At 40.3% G+C, this 27,898-nt stretch overlaps 2 protein-coding genes across 2 annotated transcripts in view; one reads left to right on the forward strand and one right to left on the reverse strand.

The window, feature by feature from the left end:
• The window catches only part of PEX13 (peroxisomal biogenesis factor 13), a 56,883-nt gene extending 47,757 nt beyond the window's left edge, over nt 1–9,126 (reverse strand). The window contains exon 1 of the mRNA XM_011987326.1: nt 8,734–9,126. Within this exon, the coding sequence (XP_011842716.1) occupies nt 8,734–8,825 (92 nt within the window). The 5' untranslated portion in view covers nt 8,826–9,126. The remainder of the gene's footprint in view (nt 1–8,733) is intronic.
• Nucleotides 8,325–18,577, forward strand: LOC105544746 (putative tRNA pseudouridine synthase Pus10; the record flags this gene model as incomplete). The annotated part of the gene is made up of 4 exons (XM_011987330.1): nt 8,325–8,577; nt 13,148–13,288; nt 16,062–16,316; nt 18,491–18,577. Coding segments are annotated over exons 2-4 (468 nt in total), but the record flags the coding sequence as incomplete, so codon positions are not given.
• Between the last annotated feature and the right edge of the window lie 9,321 nt (nt 18,578–27,898).

Here is a 27,898-nt window from a genome sequence, read left to right on the forward strand (position 1 = left end):
CAGAAATATTAGAAAAGTGGCCACAGGCCAGGTGTGGTGGCTCATGGCTATAATCCCAGCACTTTGGGAGGCTGAGGCAGGTGGATCATGAGGTCAAGAGTTCAAGACCAGCCTGACCAAGATGGTGAAACTCTGTCTCTACTAGAAATACAAAAATTAGCTGGGCGTGGTGGTGGACACCTGTAATCCCAGTTCCTCGGGTGGCTGAGGCAGAGAATTGCTTGAACCAGGGAGGTGAAGGTTGTGGTGCGCCGAGATCGCGCCACTGCACTCCAGCCTGGGCAACAGAGTAAGACTCCATCTTGAAAAAAAAGAAAAAAGAAAAAAAGAAAAGGTGGCCACACCGATAGGAACCGTTTTCAACTACCAGTCAAGAAGAAAATTAGCTGCTGTACACTAAGGAGCAGAGTGGAAATACAGAACTTGGGAATTCTACTTTAAGTAATGGTTGTCGAGGTAATTAGATTAACCCTCCCACTGAATTAGAAGGGTAGGAAATAGAAAAGAATTCTGTTTACACATTAGAGAACAAGGCACTGAGGAATTCTGGAGTCAAAATCCAGGAGGAAAAAAAAAAGCCAGAGAGCCAGATCTTTTGAGATGTTTCCCTAGAAACTAGGGCCCATTCCAGAAGAGATGGTTGACAGAATGAGAAGCTAGGCAGAGATTTTAACAGACTCCCTGGGCTAAGGAGACATAAATTGGAGTTCAGAACCCTAGAGAGGAAGGCCATAGGGAACCCTCACACTTCAGATTGGGACCTTAAAAAGGGAAATATGCTAGTAGAAAGGGTGAAAACGTTAATAGGAAATGGACTAACTCTGGCAGGAATGAAAACCAAGTTTTAAATCAGCTCAATCCTTTATTGGATTAAAGTGATTCTAGATTGTTAGTGGCCTAACATTCTGGTCAAAAGGAAAAGTCTTTAGAGAAAGATATCCCTAGGCCTCAAATCACATTAAACTGTCTATATACAATGTGCAGCTCTCATTTAAAAATAAATGCGCTTGGCTGGGCATGGTGGCTCACTCCTGTAATCCCAGCACTTTGGGAGGCTGAGGCAGGTAGGTCACTTGAATCCAAGAGTTTGGGACCAGCCTGTCCAGCATGGTGAAACCCTGTCTCTACTAAAAATATAAAAATTAGCCAGGTGTGATGGCGAATGCCTATAATCCCAGCTACTCAGGTGGCTGAAGTACAAGAATCACTCGAACCTGGGAGACAGGGGTTGTAGTGAGCCAAGACTGTACCACTACACTCCAGCCTGGGCAACAGAGCAAGACTCAATTTTAATAATAATAATAATAATAATAATAATAATGGGGCTTATATAACAAAATTAGGGGTGGATCACAAGGTCAGGAGTTCAAGAACAGCCTGGCCAAGATGGTGAAACCCCGTCTTTATTAAAAACTACAAAAAATTAGCTGGGTGCAGTGGCAGGCACCTGTACTCCCGGCTACTTGGGATGCTGAGGCAGGAAAATTGCTTGAACCTGAGTGGCAGAGATTGCAGTGAGCTGAGATCACGCTACTGCACTCCAGCTTGGTCAACAGAGTGAGACTCTGTCTCAGAAAAAAAAAAAAGAAACTTCAGATAATACAAAGAGCTCCAAAGGGGATCCGGATAATAGCGTTATTATAGAGTTATTACGCAGAGACTTTAAACAACTATGCTGAATATATTCAAATAAAAAAGGCAAGATTGGGATTTTCCAGAAGAAAATAGAAACTATAATATAAAGCAGGACCAAATGAAGATTCTACAACTAAAAACAAAACAAAACAAAACAAAACTGGAAACTATGAACTCAATGACTGGTTTAATACCAGATTAGACACAGTGAAAGAAAAATATCAGTGAACTAGGAAACAGACGGGAAGAAAATACCCAGAATGAAGCATAAGAAACAGAAGGATAAATACAGAAAAGAGAGTAAGATACAGAGAGTATAGCAACACATGGGGTATATATGCAAGTTGAGTTAAAGGAGTAAAGTGACAATAGATAGAAACCATATTTAAAGAAATAATGGCTTAAAGTTTTCTGGAATTAATGAGAGGCATCAAAGTCAGATTCAAGTATCTCTATGAATTCCACCAGAATAATACAAAGAAAACCACATTGAGGCCTAACAAAGCAAATTGCTGAACACTAAAACAGAGAAATTGAAAGCAGCCAGACATGGGGTGGGGTAAGGTTCTTTTTAAAGGAGCAAAGAATAAGACAAGGAGTGGTGGCTCATGCCTGTAAGCCCAGAACTTTGGGAGACCTAGGTGGGAAGATCAGTTGAGCCCAGGAGTTCAAGATGGGCCTTGGCAATATGGCAAAAACCCGTCTCCACAAAAAATACAAAAATTAGCTGGGCATTGTGGCATGTGCCTGTGGTCCTAGCCACTTGGGAGGCTGAGGTGGGAGGACTGCTTGAGCCCTGGGAGGCGGAAGCTGCAGTGAGGTATGACTGTGTCACCGCACTCCAGCCTGGTGACAGAGTGAAACTTATTTCAAGACAAACAAACAAAACAAAAGACAGAGATGGCCAAAAAGTCAGAGAGCTGACAAAAGAAAAAAAAAAAAAAAAGGAAGTCAGGAAAAACTTAAGTCCCTTGATGACAATGTTGAGAAGGCAGATCTCTAGACTTCTTGCTAACTAAACAATACATGTCTTTATAGTCCAAATCACAGTAAGTCAGATACTGTTACTTACAGCAGACACTATTCCTGATACAATGCTTAACAGAAGAAGAGATAGTAAAGACTAGTGTTCAAACAAAACTTAAAATAATATTTAAAGGTATAATTGGTGAGAATTTTCCTGAATTAAAAAAATACATGAATCCTCAGACTGAATATGGTGGGCCAAGCAGGAAGGAAAAAAAATAAATGTGTGTGTGTGTGTGTGTCTGTATATTCATACCTGGATACAATATAATAAAGCTAGAGGACCAAACATATCAAGGCTACTAAGGAGAAGACAGTCTGCCTACAAAGAAATGAATTAGGCCAGGTAAGGTGGCTCACACCTGTAATCCCAGCATTTTGGGAGGCTGAGGTGAGTGGATTGCTTGAGCCCTGGAGTTTGAGACCAGCCTGGGCAACATGGCAAAACCCCATCTCTACTAAAAATATAAAAATTAGTTGGGCATGGTGGTATGCCCCTGTAGTCCCAGCTACTCAGGAGGCTGAGGCAAGAGGACTACTTAATCCCAGGATGTAGAAGCTGCAGTGAGCCATGATTTCACCACTGCACTGCAGCCTGGGTGGCAGAGTGAGATACTTTCAGGAAAAAAAAAAAAAAAAAATAGACTCAACAGAAAAATTTCTCTAGCTATAAAACTTTGATATAAAACCAGAATAGTACAAAGAAAGAAAACTTCAATTTTACCTAGGAAAATGTATGCAACAGTCTTACAATATTAGAATAGAATTCTTTTTCTTTTCGGAGACAGGGTTTTGCTATGTCACCCAGGCTGGAGTGCAGCAGTATGATGACAGCTCACTGCAGCCTTGAACTCCTGGACTCAAAGGGATCCTCCCACCTCAGCCTCCCTAGTAGCTAGGACTACAGGGGCATGCCACTACACCTGGTCAATTTAAAAATTTTTTATAGAGATAAGAGTCTTCCTATGTTGCTCAGGCTGTTCTCGAACTTCCGGCCTCAAGCAATCCTCCTGCCCTGGCCTTCCAAAGTGCTGGGATTACAGATGTGAACCACTCCACCTGGCCTAGAATAGAATTTGGAATAGCATATCAGAAAAAAATCACGACTAATCAGAGTTCATTGAGAAATGCAAGGATAGTTCAACGATAGAAGGTTAATTGATACAATAAACCACATTTTCTCTAATCTTGTCTTCTCATTTTATTTCGTCAATTTGATCTTCAATTACTGATATCCTTTTTTCCACTTGATTGAATCAGCTGCTGAAGCTTGTGCGTGCATCACCAAGTTCTCGTGCCATGGTTTTCAGCTCCATCAGGTCATTTAAAATCTTCTCTACACTGTTTATTCTAGTTAGCGATTCATCTAACCTTTTTTCAAGGTTTTTAGCTTCCTTGCGATGGGTTAGCTCGGAGAAGTTTGTTATTGCTGACCTTCTGCAGCCTACTTCGACAAACTCATCAAAGTCATTCTCTGTCTAGCTTTGTTCTGTTGCTGGTGAGGAGCTGCAATTCTTTGGAGGAGATGAGGTGCTCTGATTTTTAGAATTTTCAGCTTTTCTGCTCTGGTTTCTCCCCATCTTTGCGGCTTTTATCTACCTTTGGTCTTTGATGTTGGTAATCTACAGATGGCGTTTTGGTGTGGATGTCCTTTTTGTTGATGTTGAAGCTATTCCTTTCTGTTTGTTAGTTTTCCTTCTAACAGTCACGTCCCTCAGCTGCAGGTCTGTTGAAGTTTGCTGGAGGTCCACTCCAGACCCTGTTTGCCTGGGAATCACCAGCAGAGGATGTAGAACAGCAAATATTGCTGCCTGATCCTTCCTCTGGAAGCTTTGTCCCAAAGGGGCACCTGCCTGTTTGAGGTGTCTTTCGGCCCCTACTGGGAGATGTTTCCCAGTCAGGCTACACGGGGGTCAGGGACCCACTTTGAGGAGGCAGTCTGTCCGTTCTCAGAGCTCAAACACCGTGCTGGGAGAACCACTGCTCTCTTCAGAGCTGTCAGACAGGGACGTTTTAAGTCTGCAGAAGTTTCTGCTGCCTTTTGTTCAGCTATGCCCTGCCCACAGAGGTGGAGTCTATACAGGCAGTAGGCCTTGCGGAACTGCAGTGAGCTCCTCCCAGTTCGAGCTTTCCTGCTGCTCTGTTTACCTACTCAACCCTCAGTAATGGCAGACGCCCCTCCCCCTGCCAGGCTGCTGCCTCACAGATTGATCTCAGACTGCTGTGCTAGCACTGAGTAAGGCTCCGTGGGCATGGGACCCACCGAGCCAGGCATGGAAGAGAATCTCCTGGTCTGCTGGTTGCTAAGAATGTGGGAAAAGCCCAGTATTTGGGCGGAAGTGTCCCGTTTTTCCAGTCTGTCATGGTGTCCTTTGCTTAGGAAAGGGAAATCCCCTGACCCCTTGCGCTTCCTGAGTGAGGTGACGTCCTGCCTTGCTTTGGCTCACCCTCCATGGAGTGCGCCCAGTGTCCAACCAGTTCCAATGAGATAAATCAGGTACCTCAGATGGAAATGCAGAAATCACCTGTCCTCTGCATCAATCACGCTGGGAGCTGCAGACCAGAGCTGTTCCTATTCCCACATTTTCATATTAAAGCAAAAAAACACACAATGGTCTCAACAGATGCAGAAAAGCCATTCATAAAATTTAATATTTCTTCATGATAAAAATCTGAGCAAGGTAAGGGCCAGGCATAGTGGCTCACACCTGTAATCCCAGCGCTTTGGGAGGCCTAGGCAGGCAGATCACCTGAGTTCAGGAGTTCGAGACCAGCCTGGCCAACATAGTGAAACCCCATCTCTATTAAAAATACAAAAATTAGCTGGGCAGAGTGGCATGCACCTGTAGTCTCAACTGTCCGGGAGACTGAGGCAGGAGAATTGCTTGAACCTAGGAGGTAGAGGTTGCCATGAGCCAAGGTTGCACCTCTGCACTCCAGCCTGGGAGACACAGTGAGACTCCATCTCAAACAAAAATAATAAAAATAAAATAAAATAAAAAAACTCTGAACAAGGTAGAGAGAGAGAATTTTGACAAGATATCTATCAAAAACAAAAAGCTAACTTCACATTTAACAGTAAAACTTCAGAAGCACTCCAATGGAAGTCAGGACCAATATAAGGATGCTAGCTTATCTGTAAATTACATAACTGGCTACACAGAACTAAAGAGAATTTCAACCAAACCATCAGAACTAATTAAGAGTTTGAGATTATGCTGTATATAATATTTACATTAAAAAAATAGCATTCTGCCATACCAGTTAATAACCAACTGGAAAATGTAAAAAGAAAAAAGAAAGCCCATTTGCAACTACTACAGCAAAAATAATCTACGAATAGAAAATAAAATATGGGAAAAAATTTCATGGAGATAGTTTAAGTTTTTTTTTTTTTGAGGCAGAGTCTCCCTCTGTCACCCAGGCTGGAGTGCAGTGGCGCGATCTCGGCTCACTGCAAGCTCCGCCTCCCAGGCTGCCGCCATTCTCCTGTCTCAGCCTCCTGAGTAGCTGGGACTACAGGCTCCTGCCACCGCGCCCGGCTAATTTTTTGTATTTTTAGTAGAGACGGGGTTTAACCGTGGTCTCGATCTCCTGCCCTTGTGATCCGCCCGCCTCGGCCTCCCAAAGTGCTGGGATTACAGGCATGAGCCACCGCGCCCGGCCAAGTTTTTTTGTTTTTTTTGAGATGGAGTCTCCCTCTGTTGCCCAGGCTGCTGTACAATGGCATGATCTCGGCTCACTGCAAGCTCTGCCTTGTGGGTTCACGTCATTCTCCTGCCTCAGCCTCCTGAGTAGCTGGGACTACAGGTGCCCGCCACCACACCCGACTAATTTTTTTTTTGTATTTTTAGTAGAGACGGGGTTTCACCGTGTTAGCCAGGATGGTCTCGATCTCCTGACCTCGTGATCTGCTAGCCTCAGCCTCCCAAAGTGGATAATTATAAGATATTTAAGGCAAAAAGATTATCAAAATTCTCACCAATTGTAGCTTATACAACATTCATGGAATAAAAACTTACTTGATCCACAAATTCAGCTCAGTTCCAATAAAAATCCCAGTAAGTCTTTTTATAAAGGACTAAGTGTAACAAGGGCAATTACAAAGAACAGCAATGTGTGGAAACTCTTGACATACTACATATCAAGACTTATAAAATTCTGTATTAAGATAGTGTGGTGCTAGTAGAAAGTCAGAAAGTGCCCAAAACAGAACTACATATTTAGGAAAACTTGGTATGATATAGATGGCATTATAAACTGAGAATAGACTACTCAATAAATGGTGCTCAGACAATTAGTTACCTATATGGACAAAAAATTAATTCCCTCACATTGATTTTTATACAAAGTTAGTTCCATGTGGATTAAATATATAAATGGGAAAACCAGAAGATTTAAAAGAAAACATACAGAAGAACCGTCCTGATCTAGGTAGACAGGATTTCTTGACCAAGACAAAAAGCACAAACAATAAAATACGACCGTTTTGGCAATATTAAAATCAAAAACATCTGTACAAAAAATTGAACATAAATATAGAGAAGCCACACAGTGAAAGATATTAGCAAAATGTAGTAACAAAAAAGGATTAGTATTAACAATACTCTTACAAATTGATAAGCAAAGATAAAGCCAATAGAAAATTGGGCAACAGAAAAAACAAAAACAGATATAAAAAATAATAAACATTAACATGTAACTATATATAAAATATATAATACTGTTACATTGTTAAGTTTTAGATATAAAATGCATATAAATAGCACAAACCTAAGTACTAACGTTAAAAAACATTACTGGGTATGCGAAACACCAAATAAGGACAATAGTCACTACTACAAAGAAGAATGGGAGACTTTAACTTTTATTTTTAAAAATGCGACATAAATCTGGCAAATGTTAACATTTTTTAAAGTTGGGTAGTGAATAAACAGGTAGGTATTCTTACTCTCTGCTAGTCTCTGTGTTTAAAATATTTCATGATAAAGTGAGCAAATGGTTAATTTTACATAAAAAGAACTTTAACAGATGCAAAAAATAAAACCTCTTCTCATTCGACAAGCAGTCTAAATGGGGAAAAAAGAACCGAATCATAAAAAAGGTAGCAGATAATGTCACCGTGACTTACCAGCCTAATTAAAGCTTATTACTTGTTATGTATATATCCTTATTAAACTAAGTAGTTACCGTGTTAAAGCATTTTAGTGTTTAAATAAAAGATTTCAGAACACAACAGAAATACATTCCAATATGTTGGGGTTTTTACGCTTAGGAAAATCTACAATAGTAGTTGATTTGACATTTGAATCACACCTATCTGAATTAAGATGTCCAGTACTACCAAACAAAAGCCACACGAGGCCATGAAACACTCCCAACTCTGCATGTTTTAGCCTTTTCAAAGTCCTAGAAACCAACTGATACTGATTAAAAACCAAACAAAAAACTACAGCTCTCAGAAAAATACATCATTTTGCACACAAAGGCCATCCATAGGCCTCAGATCTAGAACTCCTGCTTTAATGTTGCTTCTCCAATCTCAAACTGAAACATTGGCTGAGTTACGCTGGAAAAGAAGGCAAAGTGTTCGGGGCCTGAGTTCTAGTTGCGTAAAACCTTTCGGGCTTTCGGCAACTTCTCGAGAGGTTAACACCTTTAACGAGACTTTGTTCCCTACCGATGCCGTGGCTGGACAAATGCCTCTGTCAACTGCTACAAACCCAAAGTCTATGCTCTAAAGATAGTGAAGCCGTTCTGTCAAAGTGAAAACAGAAGGGGTAGGTAGGAAGCCGCCCCGCTTTCTTTCAAGCACAGAGACCCAGAGAGACGCCCAGGAGCTCCCAAAAAAAACGTTGGTGCTTAAGAGTTGCCGGGGGTCAGAAACAGCTGTGAGACACTGAAAAATCCCCACTGGTAAGCGCCCCAACTCCACCTCGACCCCTACCCGCAAGGTTGGGGACTGGTTAAAAGGGGGGAGGGAATACCTCCCCCAACAACCGCTTCAACCGCCTTCGGCCAAGTCCCCGCTCGGGCCCACCAACCTCACAGCCTGAAGAATCCCACACTCACTGGAAAGTGGGGCCGGGTCCTGGTCCCGGTCCGGCTCCCGGAATTCGGCGGGTCTCCCAGGGTTTGGGGGGAGGTGGCGGCTGGGACGCCATCTCCTCCGCCTCCGCTCGGCTCCCGCTCCTAGCCCGGACTGTCCAGGCCAGCGTAGACCAGCACCTCGAGCGCAAGGCACAACGGGAAGAACACCGAGCCGTCCACCCCTCCCACCCTAGCAGTCAGAACAAGGCTTGAGTTACTTCGCCAGCTGAATCCATACAGCGAGAGGATGCTACTAATTTGTAGGAAGAAACACGTTCTTTGTATTTGCCCCAGAAAGAGCTCCTGTTCTAAATCTCAGGGTAAAGGCTCATCGATATTTCTGGCAGCGGCTACAACTCCCTAGACGTCAGAGTCCGACAGAGGCTTTTCTGGGAGTGGACCAGTAAGGCTGGGAGTAAAGCCCCACGCACTTCTACAGTCGCGGGGGCGGTGGGGTGAGGTGGCAAAGTAGGCGATTTGACGGATTTCCCTACAAACAAGAAGGGAGAAGCTCACTTAGTCCTAGCGAGAACGGGCTGGTACTTTCGTTTAAAGCTCACGTTTCCTCGGGGAACAGAATTGCTAGACGCAATAGGTGCGTTGTCTTTAGTCTTCCCCGTTCCCTTCGAGGGCCGGAAGGGGTTAAATCTCAGGCTCCGGCGAGAAGGTGAGGCGGGTACGTATGAGGTGAAGGAGTGCAGACTGGGTGCAGAAGAGGTGTGGCGAGAGAGAGAGGTCATTTCTCTCCTGCTGGAGCGGCTTTGTTAGCAAAGGAGGGGTGAGTGGGAAGTTTGTTGCACCTGACCGAAGGGGGAAGGGCTTGCTTGGCCAAAACTGAGGCTTGAGGTTAGATCTCGGGATGAACTTTTCAAGAGTCCACAGTAGATTCCATAGCTGAATGTTTCAGAAGCCCAGTGAAGTGTGATCACCTTTTTCCCCGCAAATCCACACCCCCAGCCCCACGCCGCGGTACGAATGACACCCTTCGGTAGGGAAAGGAGTTTAACAGATCTTAGGATATGAGACTCAGGCAGTTTTTTCTCACACCCTGCTCCTTTCCTCGTTTTCGATGACTAGTTTTTGTAATCGTCCAGGAGGTGAAAATAAAGTCCTTCCTCTCCTCCAGTAAGCCAGAGACTGGGCTAGTTATCCTTGGTCTGGGGAGGAGGGATTCAGTCCTCCTAGGGAGCCTGACACGTGAAAGGCGGCTGTGTAGCAACTTGTTAGCGTTGTTTCTATAAAACAAACACGTAAACGAAAAGCAAACATCTTGAGGGTAACCAACACTGGAAAACTTACATTGTGGGATGCCTTTTTCAGGGCTTGCTTTCAAACATAATCTAATATGGACAACCGATTTCTGATGTCTTATGAAATCCTGACATTTCATTACCTCACGATAAAACAATCAAATTTAAGGCGTAACGTGTTTTCTCCTTTTAATGTTGATAGATTGTTGGTAGGTGAAATTGAGAAGTTGATAGATTGTTAGTAGGTGAAAATGATGTTGAGAGGTTTGTAAATTCATAGGTCGTTTATTAACACACATTCAAAAGAAGTCTTTTTGTTTGTTTGGGGTCTATTTTTAGACCTCTTCAAATTACTCAGGACTGGAAGTTTTGTAATTCTCATCAATCAGGTTTGGGAACTTCTCAGAGCCAGGAGTTTGTAATGTGTCGTTTATTCGCTTTGCATGATACCTTTGTTCTTGTGAATTTATTGGAGAAATAAACATGGTCTTATAGCCATGGAAAATAAAATAAATTTTAATATAGCTATTTAAGTCTCTAGGGAAATCGTTAAGTGTCCTTTTAAAGTGCTTATTGATTTGTTTATTGGAAGAGGGTGTATTTGTGTTTCTTTTTGAGTTAAATGTTACTTCTGAATTAAGTAAAATCCTTAAGCTAAACTAATGGAGAAAAAATAACTTAGAATAACCGGTGAAACAGAAACAGTTTCTCTGTGTATGTAGTCAGAGATGCACTGTAAATGCTTATATTCAGCCCCTCACAGCATCCAATCTTTTCTCTGCATCAAACTAGATTAAATGGAGTGGGAAAAGGGATACAGATCACTAGTAAATAATAATGACTTGACCTTGACCACACAGATTTTATTTATTTATTTATTTATTTATTTATTTATTTTTATTTTGAGATGGAGTCTCGGTCTTTCGCCCAGGCTGGAGTACAGTGGTGCGATCTTGGCTCACTGCAACCTCTGCCTCCTGGGTTCAGGCGATTCTCCTGCCTCAGCCTCTGGAGTAGCTGGGACTACAAGCACGTGCCACCATGCCTGGCTAATTTTTTGTATTTTTAGTAGAGATGGCATTTCATCGTGTTAACCAGGATGGTCTTGATCTCCGGACCTCATGATCCGCCTGCCATGGCCTCCCAAAGTGCTGGGCTTACTGCAACCTCCACCTACTGGGTTCAAGCGATTCTCCTGCCTCAACCTCCCGAGTAGCAGGGATTAAAGGCACGTACCACCACACCTGGCTAATTTTTTATTTTAATAAAGATGGAGTTTCACCATGTTGGCCAGGCTGATCTTGAACTCCAAACCTCAAGTGATATGCCTGCCTTGGCCTCCCAAAGTGCTAGGATTACAGGTGTGAGCCACTGGGCCTGGCCAGATCTTCATTGTTTAGAGGTTGTTTTCCACATATTCTGTCCTCTTTCTTGAAAATACCCTGGAGCCCAAATTCACTTAGGCAACCCTAAATACACGTTTCTCAATTCTGGTGTCTCAAAGTTGTCACCTAGTCAGCTTGTATGGTGTGTCCATACAAGCCTGATTTTTTTCTCCCTGCTGACTCACATATTCACCTGAATTAGAATTCAGCCAGATGCAATCTGTTTTTCGTCGTCCTGGCTGCTGAGCTGATTTTTATGGTGAAGAGTTCTGTGTAACTATATACCTGTCTTCCTCATTATTTTGTGCAAGAATCTTGGTAAGTGGCCCCAAACATTTAGCAACTTGCAAGTAAGTAGTAAGTTTTAGAGGTGTGGAAAACACAGACTAGAAGAATCACATCTTTATACTAAGCTGTTGGGAAGAGCTTCACCCTTCCACAAATTTTAAGCAAGTTCATTTGAATTATGAAACTGCACAAATTAAAAGATGCCACTGTGTTTCTATGACCACAGTTATAGCATGCCACAAGATTGCATGCAATGATTATTTTCTAAAATATTGGTAGTTGATCATTTTAAGGTAATATGGACTGTTTCACTAATTAGAAGATCTAGTTTTGCTGAACAAATTAGGTTGTTTGAATTTTTAGTACCCCTCCTTCCTGGTAACAGGAGACAGATTTGCCCTCATTCTCTATATAGTATTTTTTTGTGAGTTTATTTAAATTGCAAAAATTGGCAACTTAAGCAAACCGTTGCTCTCAAATACTATGTACTTAATTTGTTTTTGTTGGAGGTTTTTTTTGTTGTTGTTGTTTGTTTGTTTGTTTGAGATGGAGTTTTACTGTCATTGCCCAGGCTGGAGTGAAGTGGCACAATCTTGGCTCGTTGCAACCTCCGCCTCCCAGGGTTCAAGCGATTCTCTTGTCTCAGCCTCCTGAGTAGCTGGGAGTACAGGCACACGCCAACACACCTGGCTAATAGTTTTTGTATTTTTAGTAGAGATGGGGCTTCACCATGTTGGCCAGGCTGGTCTCAAACTCCTGACCTCAGAAGATCCACCCACCTCAGCCTCCCAAAGTGCTGGGATTACAGGCATGAGCTACTGCACCTGACCAAATTTGAGTAATATTTTTAGATTTTATGACTGGCTTTGGGGAAAGGGAGTTCTGGTTTCTATGACTCACCTTGAGGAAGAGGGACAGTAGTTTTTCTATGGCTAGTCTGGGGAAGAATGAGACTGAGAGACAGGAGGGCAGAAGGTCAGAGAAAAAGTTTTGCTTCTGAGGCTGCTGCTGAGACCTTCATTTTGGGGTATGGCTTTCTAAGCCCCACCACCAGCAAACTCATTTTTAATTTCTTATAGGAAAAGTTTAATGAATTAACTTTGTACAATACTGAATGGTACAAAACAAAGAGCAAAATTTCACCCTGTACCTCTGTTTTCATTACCCTCTTCAGAAGCAACCATTCTTGATTATTTTTATTTCTTTTGATCAACTTAGTTATATTGATATATTTTATCATAATCCAGAATGCTAAACTAAATTTCTTAACAATTAGAAACCTTTACTGGATCCATTTTATAAACTTCCTTCAAGTTTGTATTTTATAATATGTGTATAATGAAAGGGGCTTGGTTAGAGAGTACACAATAGTGCTTTTCAAATGAAAGCTAGTTTTTATCCCTAAACATGATGACTTGTCTGTGACAGTAAAACGCAGAAGCTGATCATTAGTTTTACTTTTTTTCTTTCTAGTTATAATTATTCAGTATGTTCCCACTGACTGAGGAAAACAAGCATGTGGCCCAGTTGTTGCTCAGTACTGGTACTTGTCCAAGATGTATCTTCAGATTCTGTGGTGTGGATTTTCATGCACCTTACAAACTTCCATACAAGGTATTTTCTTCTTTTTTTTTCAAGTTAAGAGAAGGTTCTCTATATTTTACAATGAATGCCTGTACTTTTGAGAGCAGGTATATATTCATAACTTTTTTTAAAATTAAAAATCTATAATAAAATGAGTGATATTCTTAATTTTGGAATAGTCTCAGAAATGTAAGTTCCTTCTTAAGTGATTGTATCTAGGTATCTAACATTTAGTGTAATGGGATCTTTGTGGAGGAACTCCCTGGTGCATTTAACGTTTGTATAGATGTTTCCTAAAGGATATCTAAACACAATATCACAAAATATTGCTTCCTCCCAGGAGGGGCTAATATTCCTTACATGTCCTACTAAGTGGAAGCTTTGTGGGTATGGTTGCCTTTTTCTGTTTTTTCCCATTTTCTATATTACTAGTGGTATTTATAAATAGGTATTTGGAATCCTTTAGAAATAAATGCTTATCATAATCATTATTACTGTTATTAATGACAAAAGTAATATACAGAGATCTTTGACATTTATGGTAATATACAGAGAGCTTTGACGTTTAATATAATACTTTTTGCATAAGATGTGTAACATTTATGAAATGTTTGATTCTAAAAGTGATATTCTTTTTAGAGGCAAATAGTAATAGTACATATGTAAATATATACTTTATAAACAGTATGTATACAACATATACACACACAGTTTCTTGTAATTTAAAAAATTGTCCAGGAGTTAGTAGTATCAGTTATTTTTAAAATGTTGTTAGTTTTTTCTATTATTTTGGCAATAATAATACATAATATTCAATTATCATTACTATATGTCAAGCTCTCATATAATTCACATAAACTGATTAGGTAAGTACATACTATGATTGTCTCTATTTTCAGATGAAGAAACTGAGATACAGAGAGGTTAAGCAACCTGCCCAAAGTTACACAGCTATTAAGTGAGCAAGCTAGGATTTGAGCAGTCTGACTGAATTCAAAACCTAGGATTTGGAGCTAGAAGACATGGATTTGAATCCCAGTTCCACCAATTTGCAGCTTCAGTTTACTCCTCTGTAAATGGGAATGAATATAATACCCACCTCACAGGACTTTAAGGGACGATACCTAATAAAGTATGTGGAAACACTGGAAACACTTTGAAAACCAGAAATTGGCCGGGCGCGGTGGCTCACGCCTGTAATCCCAGCACTTTGGGAGGTCGAGGTGGGTAGATCATGAGGTCAGGGGTTCAAGACCAGCCTGGCCAAGACGGTAAAACCCTGTCTCTACTAAAAATACAGAAATTAGCTGGGCGCCGTGGCAGATGCCTGTAATCCCAGCTACTTGGGAGGCTGAGGCAGGAGAATCGCTTGAACTTGGGGGTCGGGGGTGCGGAGGTTGCAGTGAGCCGAGATTGTGCCACTGCACTCTAGCCTGGGTAACAGTGTGAGACTCCGTCTGAAAATTAAGAAAACAAAAACAAAAAACAAACCAGAAATGGTACTTGTGCTATGATGATTTAAATATGTGTATATTCATTTATACACAATATGACTGTAAAGTAATAAGACTGGTTTTGTGTAACCCTGCTTACACATTTTTTCAGATTATTATTCTATTATATGTTATTAGATTTTAAATTTATATTAAACTATTATTCTATTATGTTATTAGATTGTAAATTTATATTAAGAGACTGAGTGTTACCAACTTTTGTTTGTTTCATTTTATGTAAAGAAATATACAAGAATATTTGGACAAGTTTTTGGAAATGTTCTTAAATTTTGATCTGTTTTATTCATGTAGCTATGTATGTATATGCACATCTGTATATGCACTATGTTTTACCTATATTACAGATTTTAGGTAACAACAAACATTTGTGTGAGTCAAAATGTACCTGTATATGTATGTACGTATATTTATCTGTTAAAGCAGGAGAGCTAATTTCTCAATAAAGTGGATTTAAATTTGTTTGAGTGGAAGATTTTTTCCCTTTAGAGTCAGTAAATTGTCATCTGAATGAATTTGAAAAAGATACTTTTTCATCAATGGCATAAAAAACATGTCTAAACAAAACGGGAAAATACTCTGAGTATTTAGATGAGAGGGATATCTGAATGAGAGAAATATGAGAATGGTTTCAAAGAAATGCAAGTTCTAATACAAGACAGAAATTAGGCAAACTAGAATATAGTAGAGCATGTCTTTCAATTAATATATGGAAATAGTTTATAATCATATGCTAACTTTCAGCATTGTCAGCATTTGTGTACTTTTCTTAGTAAATATTCTCCAAATTATTTTTACTTATTAGACTACCTCTAATGATCAGATTTCATATTAAATAAATATTATACTTGTGAGCTCTTAGTAATTGTGAGGTTATTAAATAACCTAGCAAGGATGGAAATTCAGTTTGTATTTTTATATGTTAATCATTAGAACTGAAGTTTGTTTTTACTGAAATTAGCAAGTGAATGACTCACAACAGAATTACAAATTAACAAATTTGTAATGGAGCCTTTCTCCCTCAGATTTATGACTTTTGCTTCACTGATACATGGAACTCTTTTGAAAAAGTATTCCCACATATATAATAGAGATAGGTAATTCTCTTTTAAATTCCATAAAAGCCAATGCTGGCTAATAAAATAACTGGATTGCTTCAGAATTGATATGTCAACATTGTAAAATCTGTGATATGTCCTAATTTTCACTCGTATTTTCTTGTTTCATCTTACCTAGAAAGCCTTAAGGACATTGTCAGTGGGTCATTACTTTTTCTTTCATTAACTTTCCAGGAGTTGCTCAATGAACTACAGAAATTTCTGGAAACTGAAAAAGATGAATTAATTTTGGAAGTTATGAACCCACCTCCCAAGAAAATTCGACTGCAAGAACTGGAAGATAGTATTGATAATCTAAGTCAAAATGGAGAGGGAAGGATCTCTGTTAGTCAAGATGGAGGCATTGCTTCCAAGAACTCAAATTTAAATGTATGTAATGTATGCCTAGGAATTCTTCAAGAATTCTGTGAGAAAGATTTTGTTAAAAAGGTAAATAACCTGTTTTTCATTATAGGTGCAATTATGTAGAGATTTTCAGTCTTAAGAACAAGAATTCTTTTTTCTTTCCTTTTTTGGAGATAGGACAATTCTTTTTTCCTTTCTTTTTTGGGTTTTATTCTATTGCCTAGGCTGAAGTGCAGTGGTACAATCACAGCTCACTGCAGCCTCTAACTCCTGGGACTCAAGCAATCCTCCTACATCAGCCTTCTGAGTAGCTAGGACTATAGGCACGTACCACCATGCCCACCTAATTTTTTTTTCTTTTTTTTTGAGATGGAGTTTTGCTCTTGTTGTCCAGGCCATAGTGCAATGACGTGATCTTGGCTCATCGCAACCTCCACTTCCCAGGTTCAAGTGATTGTCCTGCCTCAGCCTCCCGAGTAGCTGGTATTACAGGCATGCACGATCATGCCTGGCTAATTTTGTATTTTTAGTAGAGACAAGGTTTCTCCATGTTGGTCAGGCTGGTCTCAAACTCCCAACCTCAGATGATCTGCCTGCCTTGGCCTCCCAAAGTGCTGGGATTACAGACATGAGCCACTGCGCCTGGCCCTAATTTTTAAATCTTTTTGTAGAGGTAGGGTCTCCCTATGTTACTGTGCTGGTCTTGAACAACTGGCCTCCAGTCATCCTCCTGCCTTGGCCTCTCAAAGTACTGGGATTACAGGTGTGAGTCACTGCACCCGGCCAAGGCCAAGAATTCTATTTTTTTTTTTTTTTTTTGAGACGGAGTCTCGCTCTGTTGCTCAGGCTGGAGCGCAATGAATGGCGTGATCTCGGCTCAGTGTAAGCTCTGCCTCTTGTGTCCACGCCATTCTCCTACCTCAGCCTCCCTAGTAACTGGCACTACAGGCACCCAACACCACACCCGGCTAATTTTTAGTATTTTCAGTAGAGACAGGGTTTTACCGTGTTAGCCAGGATGGTCTCGATCTCTTGACCTCGTGATCTGCCCACCTTGGCCCAAAGTGCTGGGATTACAGGCGCAGGCGTGAGCCACCGCACCCGGCCGAATTCTTTTTTTTTTTTCAAGACAGAGTTTCACTCTTGTCACCCAGGCTGGAGTGCAGTGGTGCAGTCTCAGCTCACTACAACCTCCACCTCCCAAGTTCAAATGATTCTCTTGCCTCAGCCTCCTGAGTAGCTGCGATTACAGGCATGTGCTGCCACGCCCAGCCAATTTTTGTATTTTTAGTAGAAACGGGGTTTCACCATGTGGGCCTGACCTCAGGTCTCAAACTCCTGACCTCAGGTCATCTGCCTGACTTGGCCTCCCAAAATGTTGGGATTATAGGCATAAGCCATCGCGCCCGACCTTCTGGTTTTTGTTTTTGTTTTTGTTTTGAGACAGGGTCTCACTGTGTCACCCAGGCTGGAGTGCAGTGGCATGATATCGGCTCATTGCATCCTCCACCTCCGGGCTCAGGTGATCCTCATACCTTAGCCTCCCAAGTAGCTGGGACTACAGGTGCATGCCACCATGCCCCAGTACAAGAATTTTTATATTGAAAGGCACACTGCCGTTCATTTCAACTTTTTTTCACACAATTGGATCATTAAAATATTTTCTTAATGTTTTTTAAAAAAACCAAAACCTACGATTCTCAAATTACTTTTTAATTGACATATCTGAAAATTAATAAAATGTATATTCATGTGTTTCAGTCATAAGTGCTATTTAATTGAAGAAAAATGTAGCAGTTTGTTTTCATTTTGCTGTTTAACATAGCTGAATTACAGAAAAGTTCATTTCTAGTTGTACTTATTATTGTCCCGAAAAGACAGGTGGTACAGCCCTGTAGAAGGTAAATGATTGAATGTGGGACTGCCTTTTGTTTGTTTTTTTCTGTCAAGAGTGCTATATTTGGGTTTGTTTTGTTTGAAAGTTAGGGGGTGACCTAATAGAAAGCTATTTTGACACTTAACAGTTTATTCTGCAGATGTTATTCCTGGCTGTTTTGGTTCTTTGTAGTATTAGTCTTCAGGGTCATAGTTAGGCAATATTTAATCTCAAGATATTTGTGAGTGTTCCACTGTCAAATGTGAAAGTTTGGAAGTTTTGCCATGTCATCTCCTGGACCAGAAATTCATGTTATTAAGATTAGAGTAAGTAATATTTTCAGCAATTCCTGGGAATTTACGTAATTGTAATGCTTTTTTAGGTGTGCCAAAAGGTTGAAGCCTCTGGGTTTGAATTCACCAGCTTGGTATTTTCAGTCTCCTTCCCACCACAACTATCTGTAAGAGAGGTAAGGTCATTTGCATGCATAAAACTATATGTGAAGTGCATGCTAGGAATTTCTCGAAAAATGGGAATGTAGAAACATTCCTTACTCTATTATATTTTTTACATTTTGTGTACTTATTGAATGATTGAAGCAATTTATAGCTGCTTAATAAATACTTGTTGAGTGAGTGAATGACAAAAGGAATTAGTTTTGTTCCTAGGACAGCCATCTTTTTTAAAGTCCCTCAATCGGTTGCAGACATTCATTATTAGCTCCATGTGAGGCATGATGGTCAGAGAAAGACATTTGACTAGGTTTCCAGAGATCTTTTGAGGTGGATATGTGCATTTTAGAATAGTCCTAGAATAGAGTCGTTTCAGTTATGATGAGCCTTATTCTCTCTGGAGTAAAATATAAAAAGATGGCGTATCTTCCAGTCAATGATAAAAGGGAGAGAATTGGCCTCATTTTTAAAAACTGTTTTCTTTGTTAATTGAAAAAAAATTCATTGCTGTATTATTCTTATGTGTCAAAACTGACATGAAAACATAACATTTTGCTAATATTGTTAAATGAAGTATAGTGAGAAACTTCTGTAATCTTAAATTACAACCATGGGTTCTAAGCATATTCGTTTATATTTATGAGATGTCTTTCCCCTAAGAAACCTACGGTATCACCAGAACATTACATCGTAAACCCTCACTTTCTTTGGGTGAGCATGTTTGTTAGCCCTAAATAAGCTGAAGATCGTTGAAGCTGGATAGAATGATAAAGAAGAGCCAGGAAGTGAAAAAGGGTAGGATGATTTTATATAGTATCTGTGTTGCTGACAAGATAACTGAGCAAATGGAAGAATAAAGATGATGATGATGATGATATACTGGGTTTATAAACACTTAATTTTCTAGTCAATCATCAAAGTATTTCTCACTGATGTGTCATCTTCTGGTCCAATTTTGGTACAGAGAAACAGACTTCCAAAAGCTAAGTGACTCTCACTTTAGTGAGAGTTTTGAGAAACAAATAGGAATAAGAAGTATATTTTCTGAATGTGGTTATATATCTTACCATCAAACCCTTCCTCTCAAAGCTTATATTTATATATTTCCATAACCCTCAGAACCTGTGAATCAAAGTTTATATTTTTACACTAAGATTCATATTATCCATTTTATCACTTATTTGATGATTTTAACAATATTAGCTTAATGTTACTATTTATAAGGTATTTCTATTCCATATTAGAAACAGAAGATACTGTTTTTGTTTGTTTGTGTTTTTGTGATGGAGTTTCACTCTTGTTGCCCAGGCTGGAGTACAATGGCGCCCTCTCGGCTCACTGCAACCTCTGCCTCCCGGGTTCAAGTGATTCTCCTGCCTCAGGCTCCCAAGTAGCTGGGCTTACGGGCATGCGTCACCACGCCAGCTAATTTTTTTTTGTATTTTTAGTGGAGACGGGGTTTCTCCACGTTGATCAGGCTGGTCTCCGACACCTGACCTCAGATGATCCGCCCGCCTCAACTTCCCAAAGTGCTGGGATTACAGGCGTGAGCCACCGTGCTTGGCCAGAAGATACTGTTTTTAAAAATAGAAATATTCTGCTTAAACTCTGCTTTTCATAACTGATTTTAACCAGAAAACTATTTAGTAGAAATATGTAACTGTTCTAATTATTGAAGAATTAATATGTTTCCATAGTTTAATGTGCTATGTTTTATTGTTTTATTTGTAGTAATGAATAATGTATTTTTACCCATTCATTTCCTAAGAATAATAGTTCAAGTAATTACAGTTTTATATGCAGTATACTCTTTTCACATCCCAGGTTTCTTCAGAAAATTATGTTTGTGGTTCAGTTCGTTATTTTCTGTTATTATTGTGTTACTTTCTTTTTTTTTTTTTTTTTTTGAGGCAGAGTCTCGCTCTGTCACCCAGTCTAGAGTACAGTGGCATGATCTTGGCTCACTGCAAGCTCCGCCTTCTGGGTTTACGCCATTCTCCTGCCTCAGCCTCCCGAGTAGCTGGGACTACAGGCACCTGCCACCATGCCTGGCTAATTTTTTGTATTTTTTAGTAGAAACGGGGTTTCACCGTGTTAACCAGGATGGTCTTGATCGTCTGACCTCGTGATCTGCTGGCCTCGGCCTCCCAGAGTGCTGGGATTACAGGCGTGAGCCACCGCGCCTGGCCATATGTTACATTCTTTTATTGCCATCTTTTATTACTTCTTTGGAATTGAGATATGCTGTGCAAGCCAGGCTGTATATAAATTGCTTTTTAAACGACTTATTTGTTACACATCTCAATTTGAACTAGTTACACATATCTTCAGAATATTCTGCATTTTGAATATAAATTCTGTGATTTCTCTAGTGCCATGTTCTACATTATGGCTTTCAACTTAGACCTTGTAAATATCTCTACCTTAGAACTTCTTTGTCTGTTTGTAGAACAAACATCAATATACTATCCATAAAATTGGTGTATGTCAATTATCTCATAATTCACACTAGAATATACAATTGAGTCCGTTTGAATGATTTGGTTTTTTCCACTTCTAAGAAGTAGATGATCACAGATCTATTTAAAGCAACAATATTTTATCAGTATGGTGGTATTTATTATATTCCTGCTTACAAAAGAAATAAGGGGTGGCCTCAAGTAAAGTTTTTTTTTTTTTAATTAAATGGCCAGTCGCAGTAGCTCATGCCTGTAATCCCAGCACTTTGGGAGGCTGAGGTGGGAGGATCTCTTGAGTTCAGTTCAAGACCAACCTGGGCAACACAGTGAGAGTCTGTCTCTACAAAAAAATTTAAAAATTAGCTAGGTGTGGTGATGCATATCTGTAGTCCCAGCTATCCTGGAGGGCAAGGTGGGAGGCTTGCTTGGGCCTGGGGGGTTGAAGCTGCATTGAGCCATAATCACACCACTGTACTCTAGCCTGGGTGACAGAGCGAGGCCCTGTCTCAAAAAAAAAAATTAAGCAATAAAATTTGCATTAACGCATCTGTATTCCTGGTTATACTAATCCTTTTCTGATGATAGCATTTTTTTTTTTTTTTTTTTGAGACAAGGTCTTGTTCTGTCAGCCAGGCTGGAGTGCAGTGGTGCAGTCTTGGCCCACTGCAGCCTCCGCCTCCCGAGTTCAAGCCATTTTCCTGCCTCAGCCTCACAAGTAGCTGGCATTACAGGCATGTGCCACCACACCCAACTAATTTCTGTATGGGGTTTCACCATGTTGGTCAGGCTGGTCTCGACCTCCTGATCTCAAGTGATCCACTTGCCTCGGCCTCCCAAAGTTCTGGGATTACAGGTGTGAGCCACCTCTCCTGGCCCCAGTAGTTATTATTTATCATCATTATAAAAGCATTAATTTAAAAGCTTAGAAAGAAAAGTCTGTATTTTTGTTCATAGTATAATAATCATTTTCCACTGAGTTCGGGAGAATATGGAAGCAGGATGGAGTATATGTCCGAAATGTGTTTTCTTAGAAGGAACTAGCTAATCAACCAGAACAGTTTTAAACTGAATACTACTAAAGAGGAGAAGCATAAGCAGAATTTGAGATTATAAGAGAGTGATAAATACCTTACGACTGTCATGGTGACTTTCTGGGTTTGGTCTTATCATTTGAATGTAATAATGGAAGGATAAATCCTTCTTATAAGGCTCAGATTTGTTAAGGGGAAAGATGTAATAGCGTGATATGGCAAGAAATTATGTACCTGCACTGAGATTTGAGATCCTGAGAGTGATCTCACGGTGGTACCTGTGGTCCCAGCTACTGGGGAGACTGAGGTGGGAGGATCACTGTAGCCCAGGAGGCGGAGGTTGCAGTGAGCTGCGATTGTACCACTGCACTCCCACTCCAGCCTGGAACAAAGTAAGATCCTGTCTCAAAAAACAAAACACAACACAACAAAACAAAATAGGATAGATAGAGTAGTAGAAGTATACTGTATAATATCTGGCCAAGGGGAGGATTGATTAATTGCAGATACAAAATAGTCACAAAGGCTAATGAATACAGTGGTGTGAGGGACTCTCAGTGTCTGGGTACATGATGGAAATCATGTTTAACTAATCATGTGTGTTATCTGACAACTTTTGGATTGGAACTGTTTCTTTTCCTAAAGTAGTGGTTCTCTAACATGCATGAGACTCACTTGGAGAGTTTCCCAGGCCCCATTCCCAGAGATGCTAATACAGTAGGTCAGGTGAGACTCATGAATTTGCATTTCTAACAAGCTCATAGGTAATGCTGGTGCTATTACAACAACACTCTGAGAACCATTTTCCTAAAGGATGGTGGGGCAACTAATCTAGTCCTAAATGAAAAATTGGTAGCCTTTTAAATTTGTATTCCTGAAGGATGGGAAGAAGAGGCATAAGTAGAATATATCCTAAGCTTCTGATAGGTGTATTTCAAACACTACAAAGAAAACGCAAAGAAAAATGGCATAGGATTCTGCGCTGGAAGATAAAAGGATTGAGAGCATCAAACAAAGTGCAATTCACATTTTAATTCAAACCAAACTATCTCAATGAATAAAAAAAAGGTTGGGGGAAAATACATCTCAATGAAGAAGAAATAGGGATCTCTTTCTGTCTCTACCTCTGTTTTTACACAAAGGCTTGTATTTAGATATATTTATTTGACATTTTAGTTTGGCCTATGAACCCCTGTGTACCTGTCATCCAACTCCAACAGTTAAATTTTTTGCCAATCTGGGATCAATTTCAAAAGAAGTACAGGAAAGGTCAAGTCAAATTAATGCAAATGAAAGAAGATGACTTGGCTGGGTGTTGGCTCATGCCTATAATCCCAGCACTTTGGGAGGCTGAGGTGGGTGGATCACCTGAGGTCAGGAGTTCGAGACCAGCCTAGCCAACATAGTAAAATCCCGTCTCTACTAAAAATACAAAAATTAGCCGGGTGTGGTGGTGTGCACCTGTAGTCCCAGCTATTCAGGAGGCTGAGGCAGGATAATCATTTGAACCTGGGAGGCAGAGGCTGCAGTGAGCCGAGATTGTGCCACTGTACTCTATCCTGGGGAGACTACATCTCAAAACAAAACAAAAAAAAAAAGAAAGAGGTGGCTTATGGCTTATGTCTATAAGAACAGCAACCAGAAAACTGAAGCTACTAATGAATAGAAGCTTTCAAGAATTGCTAAGGAAGATTTGTGGACTTAAAGTTATGTTCAGAGCAAGAAAAAGATGAAAAGGATGGATAGATCTGCTATTTGGAACTGATATAGAGAAAGCAGGACTCTGAAAAATCCTGTTTTGCTTCTGTGCTTTATGTCGAGGAAAATGATCTTCCTGCCAAAAAGAGGTAGACTGGTCATTGGTAAGGGAGAATGAATGCTCCACATGGTGAAGCGTTTCAAAATGGGTTCAGGTGTTTAGACCTGGGTGCATTACATTCCAGTATAGCTTCAGAAAGAACTTGCAGCTGTTCCTGATTTTTTAGGGCTTTTAACCCATTTATGCTGGAGGTTGCAAATTTTTTTGGTGAAAAATCAGACCTTGGCGATGACCTTGAGCAGTAGGATATAAATATCTCCCACAAGCTTAGCGTTCTAATAATGGAACACTAGGGAAATGGGTTAAAAATAGCAGATTTTACAAATGACTGGAGACAGATAAAGGCAGTTGCAATTTTCCAAAGGGGAAGAAAGTTGGCCACAGAGGTCAGGATAAGAGGGAGATGTGATTATAAAATAATGGTAAGAGAGATGTAACATTTATTCTGAAGCTGGAGGAAGGGAGCCATGAGCCAAGGAATGCGGATGTTCTTTTGAAGCTAGAAAAGCCTAGGAAACAGATTTATTACTTACAGCCTCCAGAAGGGAACACAGCCCTGCTGGCACCTTGATTTTAACCCAGTGAGACCTGTGTCAGACCTGGGACCTAAAGATAATAAATTGGTGTTGTTTTAAACCACTAAATTTGTGATAACTTGTTATAGAAGCAATAGAAAATGAATGCACATTTAGAGGATTTAGTGCATTCAGGTGGTGGGGCCATCTGAAACCTGGTCACAGGATCCACTGCTGAAGGAGCTTGGGTTATTTAATTTGGAGAATAGATGATGCAGTGGGATGAGTTTGCTTTCCTTAAATATTTGAGGGGCTTCCTTATAAAAGAGGAATTAGATTGCTGCAAGAATAGAATCAAGAGCTATTAAGAATTAAGAATTATCCAGAACAGGATAGATTGTTTCCAGAGACTTCCCGTCACTAGGGTGTTTAAGCCAAGGCTGGAAAATACGATTGTCCCTTGATAGCCATAGGGGGTTGGTTCCAGGACCCCCGAGCCCCTCACAGATACCAAAATCCACAGATGCTTAAGTTTCTCATATAAAATGGTATACTATTTGCATATAACTTACACACATCCTCTTATATACTTTAAATCATCTCAAGATTACTTATATAATACAATGTGGGGCCGGGCGCAGTGGCTCACGACTGTAATCCCAGCACTTTGGGAGGCTGAGGTGGGCAGATCACGAGGTCAGGAGATCGAGACCATCCTGGCTAACATGGTGAAACCTCATCTCTATTAAAAATATAAAACGAAATTAGCTGGGCGTGGTGGCAGGTGCCTGTAGTCCCAGCTACTCGGGAAGCTGAGGCAGGAGAATGGCATGAACCTGGGAGGCGGAGCTTGCAGTGAGCCGGGATTGCACCACTGCATTCCAGCCTGGGCGACAGAGCGAGACTCCGTCTCAACAACAACAACAACAAATAATAATAATACAATGTGGGTGCTATGTAAATAGTCGTTATGCTACATTATTTGGGGAATAATCACAGGAAAAAGTCTGTACCTGTTCAGTACAGATCCTTTTTTCCCCCAAATGTTTTCTATCCAGGATTGATTGAATCCATAGATGCAGGATCCATAGATACAGAGTGCCAATGTACTTGGCCAAGATGCATAGAAAGTGTGCACTATATAGTTGGTTAGACTAGAGATCTTAAGCCTTTTCAACTCTAAGATTCTGTATAGTTCTAACAAAAATACTTATTACAGTGTTTATGTATTTGAGACGGGGTCTCACTCTGTCACCCAGGCCGGAATGCAGTGGTATGATCACAGCTCACTGCAGCCTTGACCTCTTAGGTTCAAGTGATCCTCCCGCCTAACCTTCCTGAGTAACTGAGACTACAGGTGCATGCCACTATGCCCAGCTAACTTATTTTTTATTTTTTTAGAGATGGGGTCTCCCTATGTTGCCAAGGCTGGTCTTGAACTCCTGGGCTCAAGTGATCCTTCTGGTGTGGCCTCCCAAAGTGCTAGTGTTACAGGCCACTGCACCTGGCCCCGTAGTGGTTATTTTATATTCATAATTGATTCCTCTAAACTTCTGCATCATAATGCCACACAAAAACTATAGAATGAATGTCTCAGACATATGCTAATATTAGGTTAAATTTGTATTTATGGGAAAAGATTCCATTAAGTCCTTTTAAAAGCTGAATGCTTTTCAGTTTTATTAGGGTCATCTTTACTAGTTAAGTCCAGTAGAGGGCAATATTGTACTATCACTTTGGTTTATTGGTCCCTTTTCATGGGTAGGGTATGGGAAACAGTTTGCTTAGTCCATTGACTTTAAATGTATATATTGTCTTTTAAGTGTTACTTGGATGAAACACTTCTCAATATGCAACTTGATATGGTTGGAGTTTTGTCAGATCAAAACCTTTTTCCTATCATTTATTATACTTTATAATTTCATACTTTGCAGTAAGTACTACAAATTATACACGACCCTAGAAAATTAGCTAAGAATAAAAGCAGTACCATTTCTACCCATCCAAGTACTAACCAGGCCCGACTCTGTTTAGCTTTTGAGATCATGCGAGATCAGGCACATTCAGGGTGGTATGGCCACAGACGGCAGTACAATTTCTGTAGCAGCATTTTTTTATTTTAAGAAATTGTCTTCTTTCTTTTTTTTTGAAATGAAATCTCACTGTCACCCAGACTGGAGTGCAGTGGCGTGATCTCGGCTCACCGAAACCTCCGCCTCCCAGGTTCAAGCGATTCTCCTGCTTCAGCCTCCCTGAGTAGCTGGGACTACAGGCATGTGCCACCACGCCTGGCTAATTTTTGTATTTTTAGTAGAGACGAGGTTTCATCTTGTTGGCCAGGCTGGTCTTGAACTCCTGACAGTTGATACATCTGCCTCGGCCTCCCAAAGTGCTGGAATTACAGGCATAAGCCACTGTGCCTGCCTGAAATTCTTTTTAAATTCTGAAAAATGGATATTCAAATGGCTTTGGATTTTTACTTAATCTGTGGATTCTTAACTAATTTAGGATTATTGATCTCATTCAGAATCTGAAGAAAGCAGTGAATTCCTTTGTTCTAAAAATGCACATACTAAAAATTTTGTATGTATTTACAGAGGCTTCTTAAACTCTCAGGCCATTAGTCCTAGAATCTTTTTTAATTGGTAATTTCCCTTCTATTATTGATTGATGTTTTTTTTCTAAAGGACTATATTTTTTCTAATTATGTTTAGCTCATAAATAGAATGTGACAAAATTCTCTTAACTTCAAGTATAGAGAGCTATATATATATATTGTGTGTGCAGGCATGAGCTGGCTGTCTTTGTTCATTAACTCAACTTTTCTGATTTAGCATGTGTATTTTCTGCTTTTTGTCCATTTGTGCATAGCTTCTCCATTTTTATTTTGTATGACAGGCACTCTTCCTAAATCTGTGTATGTTCTGTTTCACCTATCATTTAAGACCAACCCTAGGTCCACTTCATTCAGTAAACCTTTTCTGAGCTTACTAAGGAGTTTTTAGAATTTATAGCTCCTATTTTGGTTAGATTAGTTTAGAACTCCCTTCAATTACTATATGGTCCACTTATGCATGCAAAGCAAGTTTGATTCCTCTAAACTTCTACAGCATAATGCCACACAAAACTACTATAGAATGAATGTCCCAGACGTATGCTAATATTAGGCCAAACTTGCATTTATGGGAAAAGGGAGAACATTCCACTAAGTCCTTTTTTTTTTTTTTTTTGAGATGGAGTCTCGCTCTGTCCCCAGGCTGGAGTGCAATGCCGCGATCTCGGCTCACTGCAATCTCCGCCTCCTGGCCTCCTGAGTAGCTGGGACTACAGGCGCCCGCCACCACGCCCGGCTAATTTTTTGTATTTTTAGTAGAGACAGGGTTTCACCGTGTTAGCCAGAATGATCTCGATCTCCTGACCTCGTGATCCACCTGCCTCGGCCTCCCAAAGTGCTGGGAGTACAGGCGTAAGCCACCGCGCGCAGTCCCACTAAGTCCTTTTAAAAGTTAAATGC

This window comes from Mandrillus leucophaeus, unplaced genomic scaffold (assembly GCF_000951045.1).
Source record: "Mandrillus leucophaeus isolate KB7577 unplaced genomic scaffold, Mleu.le_1.0 Scaffold307, whole genome shotgun sequence".
Taxonomy (NCBI): domain Eukaryota; kingdom Metazoa; phylum Chordata; class Mammalia; order Primates; family Cercopithecidae; genus Mandrillus; species Mandrillus leucophaeus.